Here is a 19,435-nt window from a genome sequence, read left to right on the forward strand (position 1 = left end):
AGATCAAAAGAGCACTTGTGAAAGGGCAATTTAAAGAGTATTTATTGATAAAATTTCTCCATAGATTTAGAATATTAATACTGTATTTTGCAATGTTATTATAATCCAGTTCATTTGTTATGCAGAGTCACACAAATTAATGCTCCATGAATTCAGGCTGGACAGACATGACTTTTATTCTACTCCTATTAGTTATTAGGCATCCATTTCCACACAGTCCTTAAAAAGATCTTAAAATATTTTTCTACTTTAAAGTAAGACATACTAGAATATGTTTTTATACTTTTTACTAAGAAAATGTCAAAACAAATGAATAGTGTGTCAACAAAGGACTTGTTTAACTTCTTTAAGACTGAGGGCAGATGGTTTTAAAGCTCCATTTTATGATGTTTTCAACACTAAATGTGCTACACAGAAGTGCTTCTTAAAGATGGTATAAAAACTGAGATTTCTTTATGACCTGTAGTTAGATTCCTAAAGTTGCCCCCTGCCATTTAACTTTTCATTCTCAAGCTTCCTTTCCTTCCAAATATTTAACTACCATGAATTATACTGAAGTTGCTGTTGGTCAAGAAACCTAGTTTTCTAAATTTTAGGATAACATATAGCAAAAAGAATTAGAAAAAGTTTTATATGTAAAGACATATTCATGTAACAGAATGTCGACTGGGATTTTTCCTGTTGCCTGAAGGCTGACAAGTACCTCACTTTCTAAAGAAACCCATAACTAATTTGGGTATAAATACCTGCTTTGATGTTCATGAAGAGACAGTTGTGCTACCCTGAAATTATTACCCTGGTCGTCTCTCCTTTACCCCACCACACAAAATCCATAAACTAAAGTGTGTAGGGATGGATTGGGGGTGGGGAGCAATGGAGAGAGACAGAATGAATTGTCCAAGTCGTGTGAGTTTGCCAAAGTTGTGAGTTCTACTTCCCAACTCACCCCCCAAGGCAAGTAAAGAGAATTTTAAAGAGAATCACCTGCAACAATTGAAGGCACATGCCAAGAAGCAAAGAGCTATTTGAGCAGAGTGAAAAGAGAGTTGGAAAAAGATATCAAGGTAAAGAGCAGGGGAAATGGTGAAGCACCTATCTTCCCATTGTGTCTCAGGGCAAGGATGTGTGAGTTTCCTGTGGTCAAGTAGGCATCTTTGAAAGTAGCTGGCCTTGAGCCTTCTTGCCAGTGTCTGAGAGCAAACATCTGAAATAAGAGTCTGTGAACTGGACCATTGAGGTGGGAGCTGAGGGGAGTTTGGAAGAGATGGGTCGGACCTCCCATTTAAGGTAACCTGCATAATAGGAAACTTTCTAGCCCACAGAGCCTTCCAAGAACTCATACATTAAGAATCTAACCAGAGTAAGCATTTATAAGCCTGCCACACCGAGGGTAGCAACAATCAGAAACAAAAATTCTACACTAAATGGATTTAAGTAAAAATCGCCTACAATGGAAGCCCTCTTTGGTTATTGCTATTTTTATTAAAGGGAGTACTAGACACGTAACAGGCAGGCACATGTCCATTTCCAGTTCCTGTACCTTTCCTCAACTCAAATATGCCCTTATAAGAACACCAGTCTTCTTATAAGGACACCTGTCAGACTGGACTCAAGCCCACTCTAACAACCTCATTTTAACTTAATCCCATTTAAGGGTCCCAATCCCCAAATACAATCATATTGGGAGGTTCTGAGAGTTAGGGCTTCCACATAGGAGTTTTAGGGGAACACGATTCAGCCCACACCACCAGGCAAGGGAGAAAAATGCCATTTTAAACAGCTAAAAGCCTAGAAAGTTGAGGTCATTTGTAATAACATATAAGGTGGTCCCAAATGCTAAGTGCAGGACCACTTTCTTGTAGGCTGAAATAACAGATAAAGGCTGGAGTTTGCAAATTTGGGGCAGCCTTACCAGAAAGTTGAAGGGGCTATGAGGAAGAAGGGGCAATGGTTAACATCCATGACTCAAAGCACCACTACAGCATTCAGTTGGAAAAAAAACAAGAGCACTTCTCTGGTCAAAATTTAGCTAAATGCATAGCCCTAAGATATAGGGCATGAGTAGGATGCTTAACACAGTATCCCTGCAGAAAGCCACAAATAGAGTCCTTCTGTTTACATAATGAAGAGATTGGGATGTTCAAGCAAACTCCAAGTAGTTGCGAGACAGACAAAAAAAAATTATGAATAGGTGTGAGATTATAAAAGGTAAAATTCAACTAAACTCTGAATTGGGGAGGGAAACATGAACGGAAAGGGTCAGCCCCATCTCCACCTAGACTGGCAGGGTCGCTGTTGACCCCAGGCTGCTTGCTTGCCACAGGAAGGCGGAGTAGAGCCACTTCAGGGGAGGGGAGGTTAGACAAAGGAACAGATCAATGAGGCTTCCTTGGTTACCTTTAATGGTGCCATAATGAAACATCGAATTCTGTTTCAACGTCTACAACTATTTAAAAGTAGTCCAACTGACCCATCATTGCTTAGCTTCATTTGAAGAAAACTGGGCAGTTTCTTCCTACTACTTCACCCTCCCCAATTCCATCTCTTCACATCTTACTAATCACACCTATATCATTAGGAAATATTTGTGGATCTTTTGAAAAGTATTCCTCACCAGGTTGAGACTTCAGCTAGTATGGCATGCCATAGTAAAAATCTATTTCTCTTTTGAAGTGAGCTAACCTCATAAGAAAGGCTGTATTTTTGACTTCACATTTTTGAAGAAAATCTCTAAAGCTTTACTAAAGACAGGTATTTACTGACATAAGTCAGAGAGATTGTCAGATAGAAAAAGGCACAACTGCTTTTCCTGTTTTTAAAAAAGAATAATTAAAAATAAAACCATCTACTCTGAAATTTTGATGTGCTTGCTCTGCCACTTCTCTGGCACATCATATCTGCTGGACCTTCCATCAGCTGGGCAAACAACACCACAGAGCTTAATATATATATATATTTTTTGCAGTACGCAGGCCTCTCACTGTTGTGGCCTCTCCCGTTGCGGAGCACAGGCTCCGGACGCCCAGGCTCAGCGGCCAGGGCTCACGGGCCCAGCCGCTCCGCAGCATGTGGGATCTTCCCAGACCGGGGCATGAACCCACGTCCCCTGCATCGGCAGGCGGACTCTCAACCACTGCGCCACCAGGGAAGCCCTACAGCTTAATATTTTAAAGGAAATTCCTTTGTAGAACCCTCCCCTCTCTGGCTCCCAGCTCCCCCTGATCTATCCATATAGCCCCATAAAAGACACTGTGATCATTACACTGCAAGGGAAGAGGAGGGACCTGAGTTACTGGGATAATAAAAGCATTTAACATATGAGGAGATGGAAGTTAAAACACAATGGATGTTCCTGGACATATTCACAATCACACTTGAGTTTCCTGAAAAAGCTATGAAAAAGGATTTATGAACCATTTCTTCATATTCTGGGAACGGGTATAACATTCTCCGCAGCAAACATTCCTTAAGTCAGGTGGCTCCCCTCCAGCAGTAAGTCTCCGCAACAAAAAGGACACCCCTGCACTCAGAAGAATCTGGCAAGTAGTACCCAATTAATTCAAGGTCTCCATCTGCTTTGATATAACCAAATGGGAGGATCTAAAAACACAGAATTCAATACACTCAAGTGTACACCCAACACCACCAAATAATTTATTTTGAAATCAGAATTAAAAGAACGTATGACAGTTGTGAAATGTATGTTTATGCTGTTACTTCTGATCAGTTATACAATTAATCTAGGACAAATTACCAGATAAATTTTACATTATTTCTTCAGGACTGTGGTTTCTCGACGACTTCAAACTTGGGATCTAAGAGGAAAAAAAGGTTCAAGCTTAGCCATACTGCAATAAAGTTCATCTTCTAGAAAGTTTTAATATTTAACTCATCAATCTTCTGATTTTTTAAAGAAACATCTACATGGAAATATAACAACTGCTTAAGATTTATTCAGGACTTACAGTGAGCCAGGCTCTCTATGTCATTTAACTACAACTATCATTATGAGGAAAACAGCATAATTCTCCCCAAATGTCAGATGAGAAAGAGGGACCAATTAACTATCCAAAATCACACAGCTCATAAGTGATATTGTCAGGAGTTTGATTTTAGATCCCTGCCGTTTAACCTCTATGCTATGTGATCTCCTACCCCAATGGCATTTATCCCAGAGCTTCCCATGCACATGTCACTGTTCTAATAAATTCACATGTAATTGTCATTTAATCCTCTACACAACCCAAGTATAAATATTCTCCACTTAAAATGATCTCCCACAACAATGAATCTGTGATTAAAAAGACTTACCTTCAAATGTGAAGTTAGGGAACGTATTCATGTCTGCTTTACCATACATTTGCTTAAGCTTAAAAAGCTCCCTGTCTAGTTCTTGCTGATACTCTGGGCCAACATCAACAGGTCCGCCAGATGTCCTGTTGTGTAAACGACCAAGTTGAAAACAGATTTTAATCATTAGTTTACAAAAACAAAATTAAGTTTCATAGATCTTCTATATGTAGGGAAAAGCAGACTTTTCTGAAAGATAACAAGCAGTTCCACTTGAATTTCAGCTCAAACTATTTTAACTATTACGAGGTTTCACATAAATGAAGCAACTTCAAACAAACCTCTAACATTCAACGTCTGTCAGTATCAAGGATACTTATTAAAAGTCAACCTCTCAGGGTCTAAGCAGCAATAAGGTATAACGGCCAAGTCTGCGGGGTCTGGGGTGAATGACTGCTTCCGTTTCAGCGTCAGCTCTACAATTCAGTAACTGTGTGAACTAGAGCAAACCGTGTGAACTAAACTCTACATCTACAACTCGAAGTCTTACCTGATGGTGGCGTTGAGAGAAAGAGAGATTGTGTACATGTACCACTCAGCATAGTGCCTGGCACACAGTGAGCACTCAGTTATCTACTATCACTATGATTTAGATTAACCACCACTGGACGGCATTCAAAAACTTTAAGTCTCTATAACAGGGGCCTAACAAAGAAGCAAATTACTTCCTACCCCCAGAGGTTTTGCCATTTAGAAAAAAAAAATAACATGTTTATAAACAATTATGCTGTAAGGGAGTTAGGTGATAACCTACAAAGACACGGTTTAACAAAAAGCTACTTGAATTGAGGGATCACTTTTGCTAAGCTGAACAGGGAAATTTCATTTTAAAAAGGTGGCATTTGTGACAAACCATGCATTTGGGTCAGATTTTAATTTGAGACATTCTAAGACTGAAAAAGCAAGGATGAGGAGGTGGTAAAGCACTGGCTGTATGTGGGGAACACTAAACAGCCTAGAGGGAAAAGCCAGCGGGACCCAGATCACAGGAGGCTGAGAATGTTAAGCCTGGGACTTTGTATTTTGTTTGCTAAGCAATAAAATGACAAAATTAGAGCTGTGCTTTGGAAAGATAAATATAGCATCATGGACCAGCAGTGTTTACACAAATTCTGTTTGTCAGAATGTTACTGCCCACTTATCAATGAATATAATAAAAAAATCTATAAGTGAAAATTCTATCAAGGCTAATATTTTCACCCATGCCTATGATAAAAGCATACGATCTTATTTATGCTACAGATTTTCCACAAAAAATACTGAGCCAGCTCTAATTTAAGAACTTGTTAATGATGTTTCTTGCTATGGACCCAATGTTCTTCTACATCAGCATGTGCAACAGAACCTTCTGTGATAATAGAAATGCTCTATGTATGTGCTGTCTAATATGGTAACCAGTAGCCATATCTGGTATTGAGCAATAGAAATGTGACTAAGGCAACTGAGGAACTGAACTTTTATTTACACTTCATTAGAATTTGAATAGTCACATGTGATTAATAGCTATAGAGATATACAGTTCAGTTCTAGATAGAGCCTTCAACCAGATACTTTGATGACTGTTGTCCAGCTCTGGGATCCACAAGCTTTTAGAAACATTCACTCTTCCAAGCCGCCTTCCAAAATGCACCAGCTAGAAAGGAGCATTTCTTCCTATGAGTTCTCCAAACACTGAATGTGTCACTATCTTAGCATCTAACCTATTTAAACTTATATTGTATTTACTTGCTTAGAAACTTTCTACCCCATCAGACTTTAAGAGTATTGTGTAGGGATTCCCTGGTGGCGCAGTGGTTGAGAGTCCGCCTGCCGATGCAGGGGACACGGGTTCATGCCCCAGTGTGGGAAGATCCCACATGCCGCAGAACGGCTAGGCCCGTGAGCCATGGCCGCTGAGCCTGTGCGTCCGGAGCCTGTGCACTGCAACGGGAGATGCCACATCAGTGAGAGGCCCGTGAACCGCAAAAAAAAAAAGAATATTGTGTAAATGCAAAGTGGCTTCTTTCTTTGTAGCCCACCACTGTTAATAGTCCAGCACTTTGCACATGGTAGACAACCAAATAAAACAAAACTCTGAATTGATCTGTATCACTTTTCCGAAGATTTGGGCGTTGAACTTCATACTAAGGTCATCATTCATCTCCAAAACTGTGTGGTTCTATTATTATGTTGCTCCTGGACTTGCTTTATGTCATGAAGCAGGAGTCTTTTGATATTCCCAGAAATATATAAATATGGAAGTAGCATTAAAGAAAAAATGTTGTGTCTATACATTTCCCCCAAATCATGATGTCACAAAAAGGGCACTGAATTGAGAGTTAGAATATTTTGATTATGTTTTCCCCACAATTAGTTTTATGACCTTAGGCTAATCAATGTCTAAGGGGCTTAGTTTTTCTCAAATATGGTTCCTAAATGATTTCCAAGATCCCATGTACTTGTATGAATTGATTCTAGTTTATAATAAATGACACTATAGTAGGGATATATCTAAAATGGCACTAGATTTAATGGGATTCTCCCTTGGAACCCATATAAGGAAGAGAAAATTTGGGACTTAAAAAAAAAAAAATCAAGATTCTCATCTTCTTCTTTGGAGCAGGTAATGAACCTTTATGATAGAGATCAGCTCAGTGAAGGTCTTAGACACTTTCAAACGCCAAGTAATTTTTTATTACCATCTCAAAACTTACATACTTTGAATATTCACATGTACACCATAGTTGATTATCTACCCACTTACTGTCGCTTAGTTCTATATTCTCTAATCTTGTCCACGAAGAGTTTCTGGACAGGATCAAGTTCCTTATTAAATGCCACTGCCGTAAAACCGATGTTCCTCCTCAAAGAGACCGAGACTGCAGACTGAATGACAGAGGTCAACCTGAAGAGCCTCTGAAGAATCATGGTGATTCTGTTACTGGAAACAAGCACCAGAATGTGAAGATACTTTAAAATAGATATAATTGTAAAACACCTGTTAATATGTTATAGTGGGCATCTAATTCTACTAATTGCTACAGAACTTAAATCATACCAGAATTCAGTAAACACTAAGAACAGTCACCTGACCATAGCTCCCTTCCCCTCTCTACCCCACACTGCAAGTTTTTTGCTTCTTAACCAAAAGGCCCTGGAACCTAGCAGCAGTTAGGAACCACTCAGGCCTGCGTGTGGCTCCACTAGGGTCAGACGCAGAAAGCAAGCTCAGAATCTGGGATGGCATGTTTTCTTCTCCATGAATTTATTAGTCTTGGCTGCCCACCCTCAGCAGAAAAAGAATAATACTGATCCCCAAATTAACGTACCAGGTTTCCCTGACTCCCTCAAAAGGCAAAAAGGGAGCTGTGCAGGGAGCCTGGAGACAGTTGCCTGAGCCTCAGTTTCTACTTCCCGGGCCCACAGGGAAAGAAACTGCTCTGCTTGTTACAACTGCAGGATTCTAGACATTCAAGGACACTGTAAAAACCAAATCTAAGTCCAAAAGAACCAGCAAGGAAGACAGCAACTAGTCCAAGGGAGCCCACCAACAAGAGAGGAAAAATCAAGCAGTACAATCTGATCAGTGAAATAGAATTTGTGAAGGAGAAGAAAGTCTGAACTTTTAAAATAAGGACTTAAAGACTTCTAAGTCCTAGACTTCCTGAAGCTAAAATACATGGTCATCTAACTAAAAAATTACAGTATATAAATTAGAGGATGATCTCAGTTGAGACCTCATTTAGTGTCCTGAAAAGATCAAATGCAAAAAAAAAAAAATTGTATGCAAACAGAAATTCCAAAAGAAAAGAAATAAATAGGGAGACCATAAATAATTAGAAAAAACTGCCCAAGATGAAGAAAGGCTGATTAAACTGAAAGGGCTTACCAAACCCTTCTGGAATGATGATAAAGATTCACACCTCAATACAGCCTGGTAAAATTTCTGAACCTTAAAGTGAAAACCCAACATGCTAACATGTTTCCCATGCCACCCCCCCAAATTACCTAATAACAGCAATAACAATAAGCATCATCTCACTGACACTGGACTACTATTAAATTATAATACTACTGCTCAAAGTGTGGTCTGGGGACCAGCGGTAGTATTGCCTTACTGGTCTATAGTAATACCAAAATTGGCAATAAGCATTTAGAAACTTTTACAGCAAACTGACAGAGTAATTCATATCTGTTGAATTTAATAATACAAAAAGAGTTCATATTTTGTGTGTCTTCATTGTTTTGTCTTTCATCTACTAATTTTTCCAGTAATTCATTTTTACTGTATTCTTCAAAAATATCCACACGGGTTGAGGGGAAAATGGCCCTTTACTAATGAGAGTTGGAAAGCACTAAGCTAGACGACAATGGAGTAGCACAGCAGTTCTCAAATACAGGTGGCGGTATCCCCCAGGAGATATCTGGCAATGTCTGAAGACATTTTTGGTTGTCTTGATAGCGGCGAGTGTTACTGGCCTCTAGAGGATAAAAACCAGGATGCTGCCAAACATCCTATAACAACAACAACAATAACAACAATAGCCTGCCCACAACAAAGAAATATCTGGTCGAAAATGTCAATAGTGCTAAGGTTGAGAAGCCCTGAAATTGCACATAAAAACCACCAAAAGAAATCCTACAATCAACCAAATATCCTTCACCTGCCAGCATGAAAGAAAACTATTTGAAGAAATTAAAGATTTCATCATACATCACTCTTATACCTCATCAGAGGAAAAAAAGGGGGGAGGGGAGACTCCAAGCAAACAACAAATGACCTTAAGGTGCCACTTAATAGCATTCTCATTTTACACAGAAACTGAGGCTTAGCGGTAAGTACCTGATCCCAGGTTACACAGTAGAATTTGACAGAACACAAACATATTTTTCAAATTGTGCAATTCAGTGTATATTTTCCCCTTTGGCAACGTAAAAACACACAACACTCTGCAACGTGGTCACCTAACACTTGTTCAGCCCTAGGTATTTTGCAAAGTACTTCTAGACATATTCTCTCCTTGTACCCTTATGGCAATACTGTGAAGAAACAGAGAAAGGTGTTCTTATCCCTCCTTTACAGATAAGAAAATGTTTAAGAAAAGTGATTAAATTATTCATATTCCCACAATTAATTTGCTCTAAGTCTAACATTGCAAAGATCATGTTACTCCTACTGCAACATGGGTAAAACCCATTTTCATTTTTTGTATTTCTATCATCTAAGTACGAATGATTCCCAAATCACACTTCTAATTTTGGTCTTTTTCCTGAACTCCAAACCTATACATTCGACAGCTCTCATCCTTTCCTAAGTCCTACCGGGCCCTCAAATTCAACTTATCTAAAAAATGAACACATAATCTCACTATCAAAACTTGCTCCTTTTCCTTTATTCCGTTTCATTTTTTTCCCCACTGATTAAAGATCTAGTGAAAAAGATACATGTTATTACACAAATAGGTATAAAATACCAACTATGATTAAGTTCTCTATTCGAGTACTATGAGGGGCCACGCCAGCCTATGATAGGGATTTGACACACTCAGAAAGACTGGGGAAGGCAACAGCAAGAAAAGGGTACAGCGTAAGAGGCGGCCTTGTGCTGAGGGGGAGCACAGTTCTCCCGTTTACAATGATGACTGACCAGCCTTTCGCTGCGATTTCGGCGCATGTTCATTGCTGAAGTCAATCCACAACTCGCCTGACTTAACCGGCTCTCTTTTTCCCTCCTGGAATCCGTGATGTAAAACAAAGCTGCTTAACCAAGTTTTAGCACCACCAACGTTTTTAGGTGGGTTGCAAACTTTTAAGATTACTATTATCCTTTCCCCTCTTACGTTCTACTTTTAAATGCTGTAGTTCAGAACAATCGCCCGCGCGCCAGGGCTGAGCAGGCCTGGCTGCAGACCGGCCCCGCGGGCATGACCTTGGCTGCCCCAGCCGGGCGGCGGGTCCATGAAGCGCCGGCCCCCCTGCCTCCCACGCCACCCTGAGCGTCAGGCTGGCCCTGAGAGCGGTATTATCAGGGCTACCTACTGAGTCTACCGCAAACTTCAAGGCCTAAAGGCGCCGAGATCAGCAATGACTCCGGGCCAGACCGTGAAGGTGTCCAGGATACAGGCGGCTCTCTTTCAGAAGGGCAGAGGTGATAGGCATCCCAGACCTCGTGAAGAAACCCAGAATGCTCGTCCCTAGAGGCCAAGTGAGTCCAGTTACCCTCCCAGTCACCTTGCACTCGGTGCCGAGCTGCCAGAGCTACCACCACCACCGCCGCCGCCGCCGCCACCGTTTTACTTCCGGCCCTGGCTCCGCCCCCCCGCCTAACCGCCATCGCAATGCATTATGGGCCGCCGTTTCAGTCGGTCGACACTCACCGGACAGGAAGCGTCTCGGAGACAGTCGGCGACCGGACGGCTCTAGGTGAGACAGAAGCCAAACAGGAGGAGGAAGTGGAGGGTAAGTGCTTCCGGGTCCCCTGGCGACGCCTCCGCCATCTTTCCTTCTCCCAAGTTGACCTGCTCTCTTTTTCCCTCTCGGAAACCTTGTTTTGTACGCATGCGCACTTGGACTGGCCTTTCCCCTAGTTCAATCCCCACCGCCCCGAGTCAGCGTCCTCTTCCTTGGGGTGGTTGAGGTGTACGACTGTGCAGGCAAAGTGACAGAGTGTAAAACAAAGCGGATTGGGGCGTTGGGCTCCCTTGTGCCTCGTGAGCCTCCGTTGCCTCGGGCGTTCGTTTCGCGCAACCTGCTGGGAGTTGTAGTCCCGGACCCAGGGGTGCCTGGGAGGTGGGGGGGGGGTTGGAGTTTCTCTGCGCCGTTTTCGCGGGAAGGGCCCAGGGGCCTCTCACTTCGAGTCGCTGGAGCTGCGGGTCTTACCGGGAGAGACGCCGCACGTGGAGCCCGCGGCGCTGCGGTTTTCAGCCGGCTCTGGACTGCGGGCGGGGGCGACGGGGCCGAATCCAGAGCGGGTGAGTGCGGCCGCTGGGGAGGAGGGGAGCGCGGGTCCGCGCGGGCCGGCTTCGTTCCGGGGCCTTCTCCCCCACAGCGGCCCCCCCGCGGCCGCCTCTGTGTTTTGTTTCCGCTGGTCCCCGGCGCTGTGACTCCCATTTCCGTTCGTGGAGACTTGAGGGAGCCGGGTGGGGAGGGGCGGGGGAGGCTGTGCGGGGAGCGGAGGGGAGGGGCGGGGGGCGCGCGGCGCGGGACTCTGCTAAGCCGCGCGCACTCGGGGCCCCGGTCGTTCGTGTCACCCTTCGCCGCCCCCTTCCCTCACTATCCCCTGCTCGACTGTCCGCCGTGGTCCGCATTCGCCGCGGTCGGGATCTGATCCTGACGCCCCGGGGATTTCAGAGGAACATGCAAAACCATCCTCCTTGCCAACTCAGCGATTCGCTTTCACTTCGTATCCAGTTGTCTTTCTAGAATTCTTACAGTTGCATCAAAGCTATCTATTAATGTATATGGTGTCCGTTGGGTTTCTTTTAAAAACGAGGAAGTGTGAGGCAAGGGGAAAATGATGGGTTAATGTAGCTTGTCAGCTTTTTTAGTTTTTTTGTGGACTGGAAGATACGCCCGCGCGTGTTTGTATTTAGGAACCCTAGTTTGGTTAGGTTAACATCAGAGAGGACAACGCCTAATGTTGCACTGCAAGATGACGAGTAGTGATTTAGAAATACGCGCAGTAGGTCTGAGTCGTGAGAGGAGCAAAGTTTTAGAAAGGTCCACTTAAGCAAAGTGAAGAACTGGACAGTGATAACGTTCTTAGGTACTTTGTTGTCTTAAATATCAAAAGAAACTGGTCCAACTCGTTCGGAACTACTTAAAGGGAATAATAATCTCTCTCTCTTAGGGTTTGATCCAAGCTTTCCAAGCTTATTTATTTTTAAACATATTCTGACACTAGGTGGACTTAAGCAGTGTTTACGTGGATTGCGTCTACAGGACCAATGCCATGAGGGGTGTATAGTCTTGAAGTAAGAAAATAATGAGCTAGGTGTTTCGTTGAGGCAAGTCATGAGAGCATGTGGAGGCTGAATACCAAATTAAAACTGTTGACTTTAATCTTCCTCCAGCTTTTATTTATGAAACTTCAAGTTTACAGGAAAATTGAAAAAATTATACAGTGAAATTATACAAGGAACACCTTCACCCCCAGGGTCACCAAGTGTTAACCTTTCTCCACTCTTGCTTTCTTTCTCCATGTGTATCCACACAGATGTATGTGTGTTACTTTTTCTTAGCTATTGACTTTATCTTTAAGAAACAAAAATGTCTTTTAATTTACTCAGGATACTTAACAGTATTTTTTAGCTCGAGAGAATGTGCAGTTATCTGGTAGGTACTCCCAGATTGCACTTGTATTTATGTATCCTTTATTTATTTATTATCCTTTATTTATTTATTGTCCTTTACTGGGAAAAATTGGCCTAAACTCTGTAAACTAATAATGTGTTCCAGTGAAGAATAATCCTCAAATTTATCTGTGACTCTAAAAGAGAATGATAAACATAATTGTATTTTAAAGAATAGTAGCCTTTCCTGGAATTGTTAGTTAAATATAAATTTAGTTTGTATTCATTTTGTGAAGTGTTCTGAACCCAGGTTAGATTTAATCTAGGAGAAACCAGGGTGTCAAGGGACACCTTTTCCTAGGGGGAAGGGCCCAAAGTAACGCTCTCTTCTCCATTTTCTTACGTATTGATATAGAATCCTGGGGAATTGTTTCCAGAAAAAGAGCTAAGACCCACTCAAGCAGTGATATCAAAGATTTGGACAGTTTCCCAAATCTCTCCATTGCTTCTTTAGCTTAAATTTAGAGAATTGAGAAAGAGGAAGATCAATTCAGGGACTGTAAGTAGCATGATTTTTTCCAAAAGCATATTGGATTCTTTTTTTTTTTTTTCTTTATTTGGCACCTTCTAGAGACTGATCTGTGACTTTTTTGGAAGATCACAGGGTAAATTTCTTAACAATCCTCTGTCTTAGTGCTTATACTCAGAGGTACCAAAGGTGTCCCTGCTGATAAGCCCTCAGGGCCATTTCTCAGCCTCTGGTTGTTACCAGAAAACTGGGTTCATCTCTTGGTGGGTGGCAAGACAAAAGACACAACCAAGCCAAAGATCAGAAGAAGAAAGGGTGTACTACTTGCAGCAAGGAGAATACCAGGATCTTCCCAAAGCGGTATCCTGAACAGCAAAATTGATGACCTTTTAAGCTAAGGGTACTTGCATATTCATGAAGGGTCTTGGGTGGTGCATGCCTATTCATGAAGGGGCTTCAGCAGGAGAATTCAGCATAGAATTGGGGCAAAGGTTGACAGCATCCATGCTTTAGTTGATTGAGGTCACAAGGGTCAGAAAAGGTCAACATTATCATCCCTTAGGTTACAGTTGATCTGGTGGTTGAGCGCTGGGGGGGGGGGGTTAAATTCTGAAAAACAGCTTAAGAAAGTGCTTCAGGCTAATCTTTACCATGGAAACAGAACTGGGAGTCTTTATAACTGATTTATTATCTTTGCTATTGTTACTCCTTAAGAGCATTATTACTGAGACCTGTTCAAGGGTAATCATTGTGGCCAGGCTTAGATTCCCAAATGGCTTAGGCCAAAAATGGCTTCTCATGTCAAGAAAGCCGTGCCTGGTCCTTCTTCTCTGGGTACCGCCTACCCTATCTGCTTACAGTTACTGCTTCTTAGGCTTTCTGTTTTTACAAAGTTCCTAGAAAATTCACTTGTTTTCTAATCTTTTTTTTAAAGTTGGTTATGGAGATGGGAGTGAATGTCCTTGTAGGCCCTGAAAATACAACATAAATGATCCTTTTAAGTGCTGTCCTGCTAAAAACCTTATTCTGGTTCTTACTTTTTTTGTACAGTTTTTATGATTTTTGCGTGTATGTGTGTGTACGTTACCTCCTTGTTTCTAACAGCTACTGTAGTTCCATGGTGTGTACTTCTTTCATATTTTCTTGTATCCGCAGTACTCTCTTACCATGGATATTGGCTTCAGCTTTCAGCTATCTCCAGCAAAGCTGCCCTTAACATCCTATTATCAATCATCGTGAGAATGTCTCTGGAATGCTTATCTGAGGGCAAGATTGCTGGGTCATAGGTATAAGCACTTTATTTGAGCAAGTGCTGCTAGAGTTTTCTCCAAAATAGTCCTGTCTATACTCTATCAATAGTCCTGTCTATATTCGATGCCCCCATGTCCCTGCTAACTCTTTTCAGTATTCAACGTTCTAATCTTTGCCATATATGCACAGTATAAAGTGAATAATTTGAATGTGAGCATTTCTTCATGTCCGTAGCCATTTTGGTTTCTCTTTATGTGAGTTTCCTTTTTCTGTGCTTTACTGGCTTTTCTAATTTGTCCTGACTTTTGGGGGGGTGTTATCAACTTGCAGGAGTTCACTGTGTATTCCAATTATTAGTCCCTTGTCATGTGTGGATATTGGAAATATCTGTTTCTACTCTGTAGCCTGTCAGTTAAACATAACTCTTAATTTTTATGTAAGGAAATCTATCAGTTTTTTTCCTTATGGTTTATGTTTTTGAAATTATGTTTAAGAAATCTTTTCTATCATTAGACCACAAAAAAATTCCCACCATTTTCTTCTGTTAGCTTCATAGATTTACCTTTCACATTGAAGCCTTTTAGGCTTCTGGAGTCAGTTATATAGTGTGTAATAGTTGTTATAACATTCACTTATCCAACACATTTTAATAGAGTGCCTACAAAGGGAGAGGCAGTTCAAAGTTCTTTGTATATATCTGTGAACAAATACCCCTTCCCAGGTGAGCTTGTGTTGTCCTACAAGGATAGGCCTTATTGGGTCACCACCTCCTGTTTTGCTCTAGTGCTCAGGATGAATTCCACAGTTTTACACATAGTATCTGTTAAGAAATAGGCTTTATGGGGAAAGGGAAGACTTACTAGGCCAGGGTCAGCAAGAAAAGAAAACAAAAGCCCTTCATTCTTTCATCATCCCAACCAAAATCTGCTGGGGCCTAGGCATTCTGCTGGATGTGCATGATGTGTATCTATTTCAGTGGAGAGCCCCACCCTCTTATTATGCTTTCTTATTGTAGGGGAGCTGTGAGAGCAACCTTAATAATGTGGGGAAAGTCAGATCATTTTTGTACTAGGCAGTCTAGATTTGGATGCCAGCGATTTATAGAATAAGTTGTCAGAAAACCAGCTCCCCAGCATTTGGAGATGTTTGGACCTGAGGAGAGTTACAATCCTTTTTAAAGTGGGAAAGAAGACTGTGTTAGTTTCCCAGAGCTACTGTAACAAATTACTACAAACTTAGTGGCTTGAAAACAATTTATTATCATACATTTCTTGAAGTCAGAAGTCTGAAATGGGTCTTCCTGGGCTAAAATCAGATGTTAGCAGAGTTGCACGTCTTCTGGAGGCTCTAGGGGAGAATCTGTTTCCTTTTTCCAGGTTTTAGAGGCTGCCTGCGTTCCTTGGTTTGTGGCTCCTTTCTTTCATCTTCAAAGCCAGTCATAGCCAGCCAGTCAAGTCCTTCTCACTTTGAATCACTCTGGATCTCTTCACATTCCCTCTTTCCCTCTTAAGGATACTTGTGATTTCCTTGGACTCACCTAGATAAGCCAGGATAATCTCTGTATTTGAAGGTCAGTTTATTAGTAAACTTAATTCCCCTTGGCCATGTGAGTGAGCATAATCACAGGTTCTGGGTTGTTATTGTGCCTACCACAAAGACCTTGGTCCCTTGAGAAGTTGGGACCTGGGGAAGCCCCTCCCACCTCCGGTAGCTAGGGGCAGTCCGTAGGCCAGGCAAACCAACTTAAGTTCCTGGGGTCACTTTTGGACAGTTTTGGTTTTTGCACCCTGGCAATGATCCAACAGAGAAAGAAAGACAATAAATGTAGTAAATTATTAGTATGTTAGAGGATGAGTGCTGTGGACAAGAAGAAAGATGCAAGGACAAGTAAGGAGGCCAGTGTGGGAGAGGGAGTCAGAGCAGTAGTAGAATGGGGATGGGGAGTAGATCACGTAGGACCTTGTTGGCCATTGTGAAGTCTTTAGTTTTTTTTTTTTTACTGTGAATGGTATCAAAGGAGTGCTGTGATGTAACTTCAGTTTTAAAAAGGATCACACTGGCAGTTGTATTGACTGAGAACAGACTGCAGGGGGGCAAGGGCACCAACACAGGGAAACGTGTTAGGAAGAGGCTATTCCAGGTAAGAGATGGTGGAGGCTCTTGTTCTAGTGTATATTTGCAGTATAGAGCATGTACTTCAGTTGATAGACCTAAAGCATGATATTATGGAGCCACAGGCAGTTTAGCCTCACTAACCTCTGGATAGTTTTCTTATGAGGGTAGACTCAAAATAAGATTGTTCTGTGTAAAGCATTTGAATGTGGTGCCTGATACTCAGTAAATAATGGTTATTATTAATAGGAATGACTATTTGAATTCTTCATTTTGTCAAATCTTTAAAGTGGGAGCATGGACTCCTTTATAAACATTAAAGTACCAAATTTAGAGGACCATTCCTTGCAAGTCAGAGAGTTGAAGGCACTTAGAAGTACTTTTTTAGATGTAGTAGTAAACTTAGAAAACTCTATTCTGGACTGAGAGTATATATCGAGTCCAGAGACAGATTCACTGACGTACAGTGAGGTCCTAACAACCTGAAACTTACATTAACACCTTGGAAATGGTCATAAAGAAATACCAATATATGCAGCTATTTTATGCATTACTTAGCATTTTTTTAATTATAATGTTTTAGTATCACGAGTACAAATGGTACAAAATTGCACATAATGTATCAATGGTACAAAAATCAATGGAAGTTTAGCAGGTAATAATTTTACACGAGAGAATTAAAAACTGAAATAATGGTTTGTTTAAAATGTATAAAACCACATCTGAAAAACAATCATAAAAAATTCTAGTGTTGGGACTTCCCTGGTGGCATAGTGGTTAAGAATCCACCTGCCAGTGCAGGGGACACAGGTTCGATCCTCGATCCTTGGTCCAGGAAGATCCCACATGCTGCGGAGCAGCTGAGCCCGTGCACCACAACTACTGAGCCCACATGCCACAACTACCGAAGCCCACGCACCTAGAGCCTGTGCTCCACAACGAAGAGTAGCCCCCACTTGCCCCAACTAGAGAAAGCTGGCGCTCAACAGCAAAGATCCAACGCAGCCAAAATAAATAAATAAATAAAATTCTAGTGTGTAATCAGGGCAATAATGCACATATCTATAATGATTTTGTTACTTTATTTTGCTGTTTGAGAATATTGTACTGGCATTTATAAGAAATGTAACACAAAGCTGGGATTAACTTTTAATTTATATTATTTTGTCAGTATAATGGTTTGCAATAAATTCTGCTAATAAGGTACAGCTTTTAGCTGAACGATTGTAAATTGTTCATCTCCATGTTGTTTTTTGTTTGGCCACACCATGCATCATGAGGGATCTTAGCTCCCTGACCAGGGATGGAACCCATGCCCTCTGTAGTGGAAGTGCAGAGTCCAAACCACTGGACCGCCAGGGAATTTCTATGTTGATTTTTAAGCTGCAGGTTTGAATCTGTTATTAAGACTGAATTGCTGTAATATAGTTGACATGCCTTCACTTAATTTTGAAGTAACCTGAATTAATTTATTGGCTGAGATTGGGCTGAAAACATCCCAGTAAATCCAAGGGAATGATAATGATGTCATGTCAGGCTGATAAACACCATTTAAACAAAAACTAGTTTATAAATATTAGTTGTGGATTTTCTTTTATATGTGAAGATTACTTCCTCCTCTTCTGCTTATCCTCCACTTTTATTTGAATTGTGTCTTTACTTCTTGTATACCGTGTCTGCCTATGCAGATAATTTCAGAATGTCTTTCATTTTAACTTTTGTAGGGTCAGCTTTTGAAATACTTCAATCATGACGAAAAGAGAAGCAGAGGAGCTGATAGAAATTGAGATTGATGGAACAGAGAAACCAGAGTGCACAGAAGAAAGGTTCGTATTTTTTTAATTTACCACTTTTTATATTATCAACATGCCTAATTAAGAATGAAGCCAAGGGCTTCCCTGGTGGCGCAGTGGTTGAGAGTCTGCCTGCCGATGCAGGGGACACGGGTTCGTGCCCTGGTTCGGGAAGATCCCACATGAGAGGCCACAACAGTGAGAGGCCTGCATACCGCAAAAAAAAAAAAAAAAAAAAATCACGCTAAGTTCTTTTGGGGGCCTTTTTTTTTTTTCCAACTGACCTCAGCATTTTGGGGGATAATGTATTGCCTTTTTCCTCAGACTTACTGGGTTTGTTGGTTTTGTAGCTGGGAGGAAAAGATAGTTTTAAAGACAGTAATAAGCATAGCTGATAATGATCAAGCAATTGATTGTGATGGTTTTTCCCACTCAGGCACTGTTTGATTCTTTTTCCTTTTGTCAGTGCTGATTACTTTTATTTCAGTAAGAGTTTAATGCACAGCCTAAACTAATTCAACAAATAACAGCTGTCTGGAGTACATGAATAAATGAGACTGTAACTTGCCCTTGTAGAGACTACCTTGTATTTGAGGAAACATACATCTGTATGAGCCATCACAGTACTAAGCATTTAGAGAAGTGAAAGGTGTTAGTTTTTGGAATAGTAATAGAATATTACTTACTCCATTAAGGAAGGAGGGCAGTGGTAATGAGTTCAGAATCCAAGGAGAGAATATGGGTAAAAAATAGGGATTTGGGAGTCAAGAAGGTTGAGGAGGGTAATGGCTAATAGTCCTACTTTACTCTGTAAAGTAGGAGATAATAAACTGAAAGTAAAAGGACCTCAAGGGTAGCAGAAAACTGACATAGAGTAACGAAGGTTCAGAACAACTATGATGGGAATGGAGAAGATCACTAAAGTTGAGTAGGATGCTGAGTGTTGAGAGTGCAGCTGAGGTTAAAGACCTTAAATTTTTTAAAATTGTATTTTATTGTGGTAAGTATATTTAACACAAGATCTACCCTCAATAAATTTTTAAGTGTACAATACAGTATTGTCAACTGCAGGCATAATGTTGTGCAATGGATCTCTACAACTTATTTGTCTTGCATAATTGAGATTTCAT

The 19,435-nt window shown here is 41.2% G+C and overlaps 2 protein-coding genes across 6 annotated transcripts in view; one reads left to right on the top strand and one right to left on the bottom strand.

Annotated features, from left to right (window-relative positions):
- Positions 1-3,631: 3,631 nt before the first annotated feature.
- ATP5PF (ATP synthase peripheral stalk subunit F6) lies at positions 3,632-10,841 on the bottom strand. 3 transcript variants are annotated; one of them, XM_004264475.4, is made up of 4 exons: positions 10,707-10,841; positions 7,094-7,270; positions 4,312-4,436; positions 3,632-3,815 (listed from the first exon to the last, which is right to left on the bottom strand). In XM_004264475.4, exons 2-4 carry the CDS (start codon positions 7,255-7,257, stop codon positions 3,778-3,780), a joined length of 327 nt encoding a protein of 108 aa, XP_004264523.1. In that variant the 5' UTR covers positions 7,258-7,270; positions 10,707-10,841; the 3' UTR covers positions 3,632-3,777. The 3 variants fall into 3 exon arrangements, with proteins under 3 accessions (XP_004264523.1, XP_033274005.1, XP_049566344.1); XM_033418114.2 differs by lacking the exon at positions 10,707-10,841 and adding an exon at positions 10,369-10,515; XM_049710387.1 differs by lacking the exon at positions 10,707-10,841 and adding an exon at positions 9,977-10,049.
- Positions 10,706-19,435, top strand: part of GABPA (GA binding protein transcription factor subunit alpha) — a 36,232-nt gene continuing 27,502 nt past the window's right edge. The window contains exons 1-2 of one of the 3 annotated variants that reach the window (XM_004264471.3): positions 10,706-10,788; positions 18,237-18,338. In XM_004264471.3, the coding sequence (XP_004264519.1) occupies positions 18,262-18,338 (77 nt within the window). In that variant the 5' untranslated portion in view covers positions 10,706-10,788; positions 18,237-18,261. Of the gene's footprint in view, positions 10,789-11,160; positions 11,301-16,375; positions 16,541-18,236; positions 18,339-19,435 lie in introns of those variants that run through there. The other 2 variants (XM_033418095.2, XM_033418103.2) reach the window with 2 other exon arrangements.

The sequence above is a fragment of the Orcinus orca genome, chromosome 5 (assembly GCF_937001465.1).
Source record: "Orcinus orca chromosome 5, mOrcOrc1.1, whole genome shotgun sequence".
Classification (NCBI taxonomy): Eukaryota; Metazoa; Chordata; class Mammalia; order Artiodactyla; family Delphinidae; genus Orcinus; species Orcinus orca.

Bases quoted from the DNA above. Each gene is read 5' to 3' on its own strand.
- ATP5PF (XM_004264475.4), bottom strand. From the start codon at position 7,257: ATGATTCTTCAGAGGCTCTTCAGGTTGACCTCTGTCATTCAGTCTGCA. The intron at 4,437-7,093 runs GTAAGTGGGTAG...TTTACACAACAG, and splicing joins GAATATAGAACTAAGCGACA to GACATCTGGCGGACCTGTTG. The intron at 3,816-4,311 runs GTAAGTCTTTTT...TTTTCCTCTTAG, and splicing joins CCCTAACTTCACATTTGAAG to ATCCCAAGTTTGAAGTCGTC.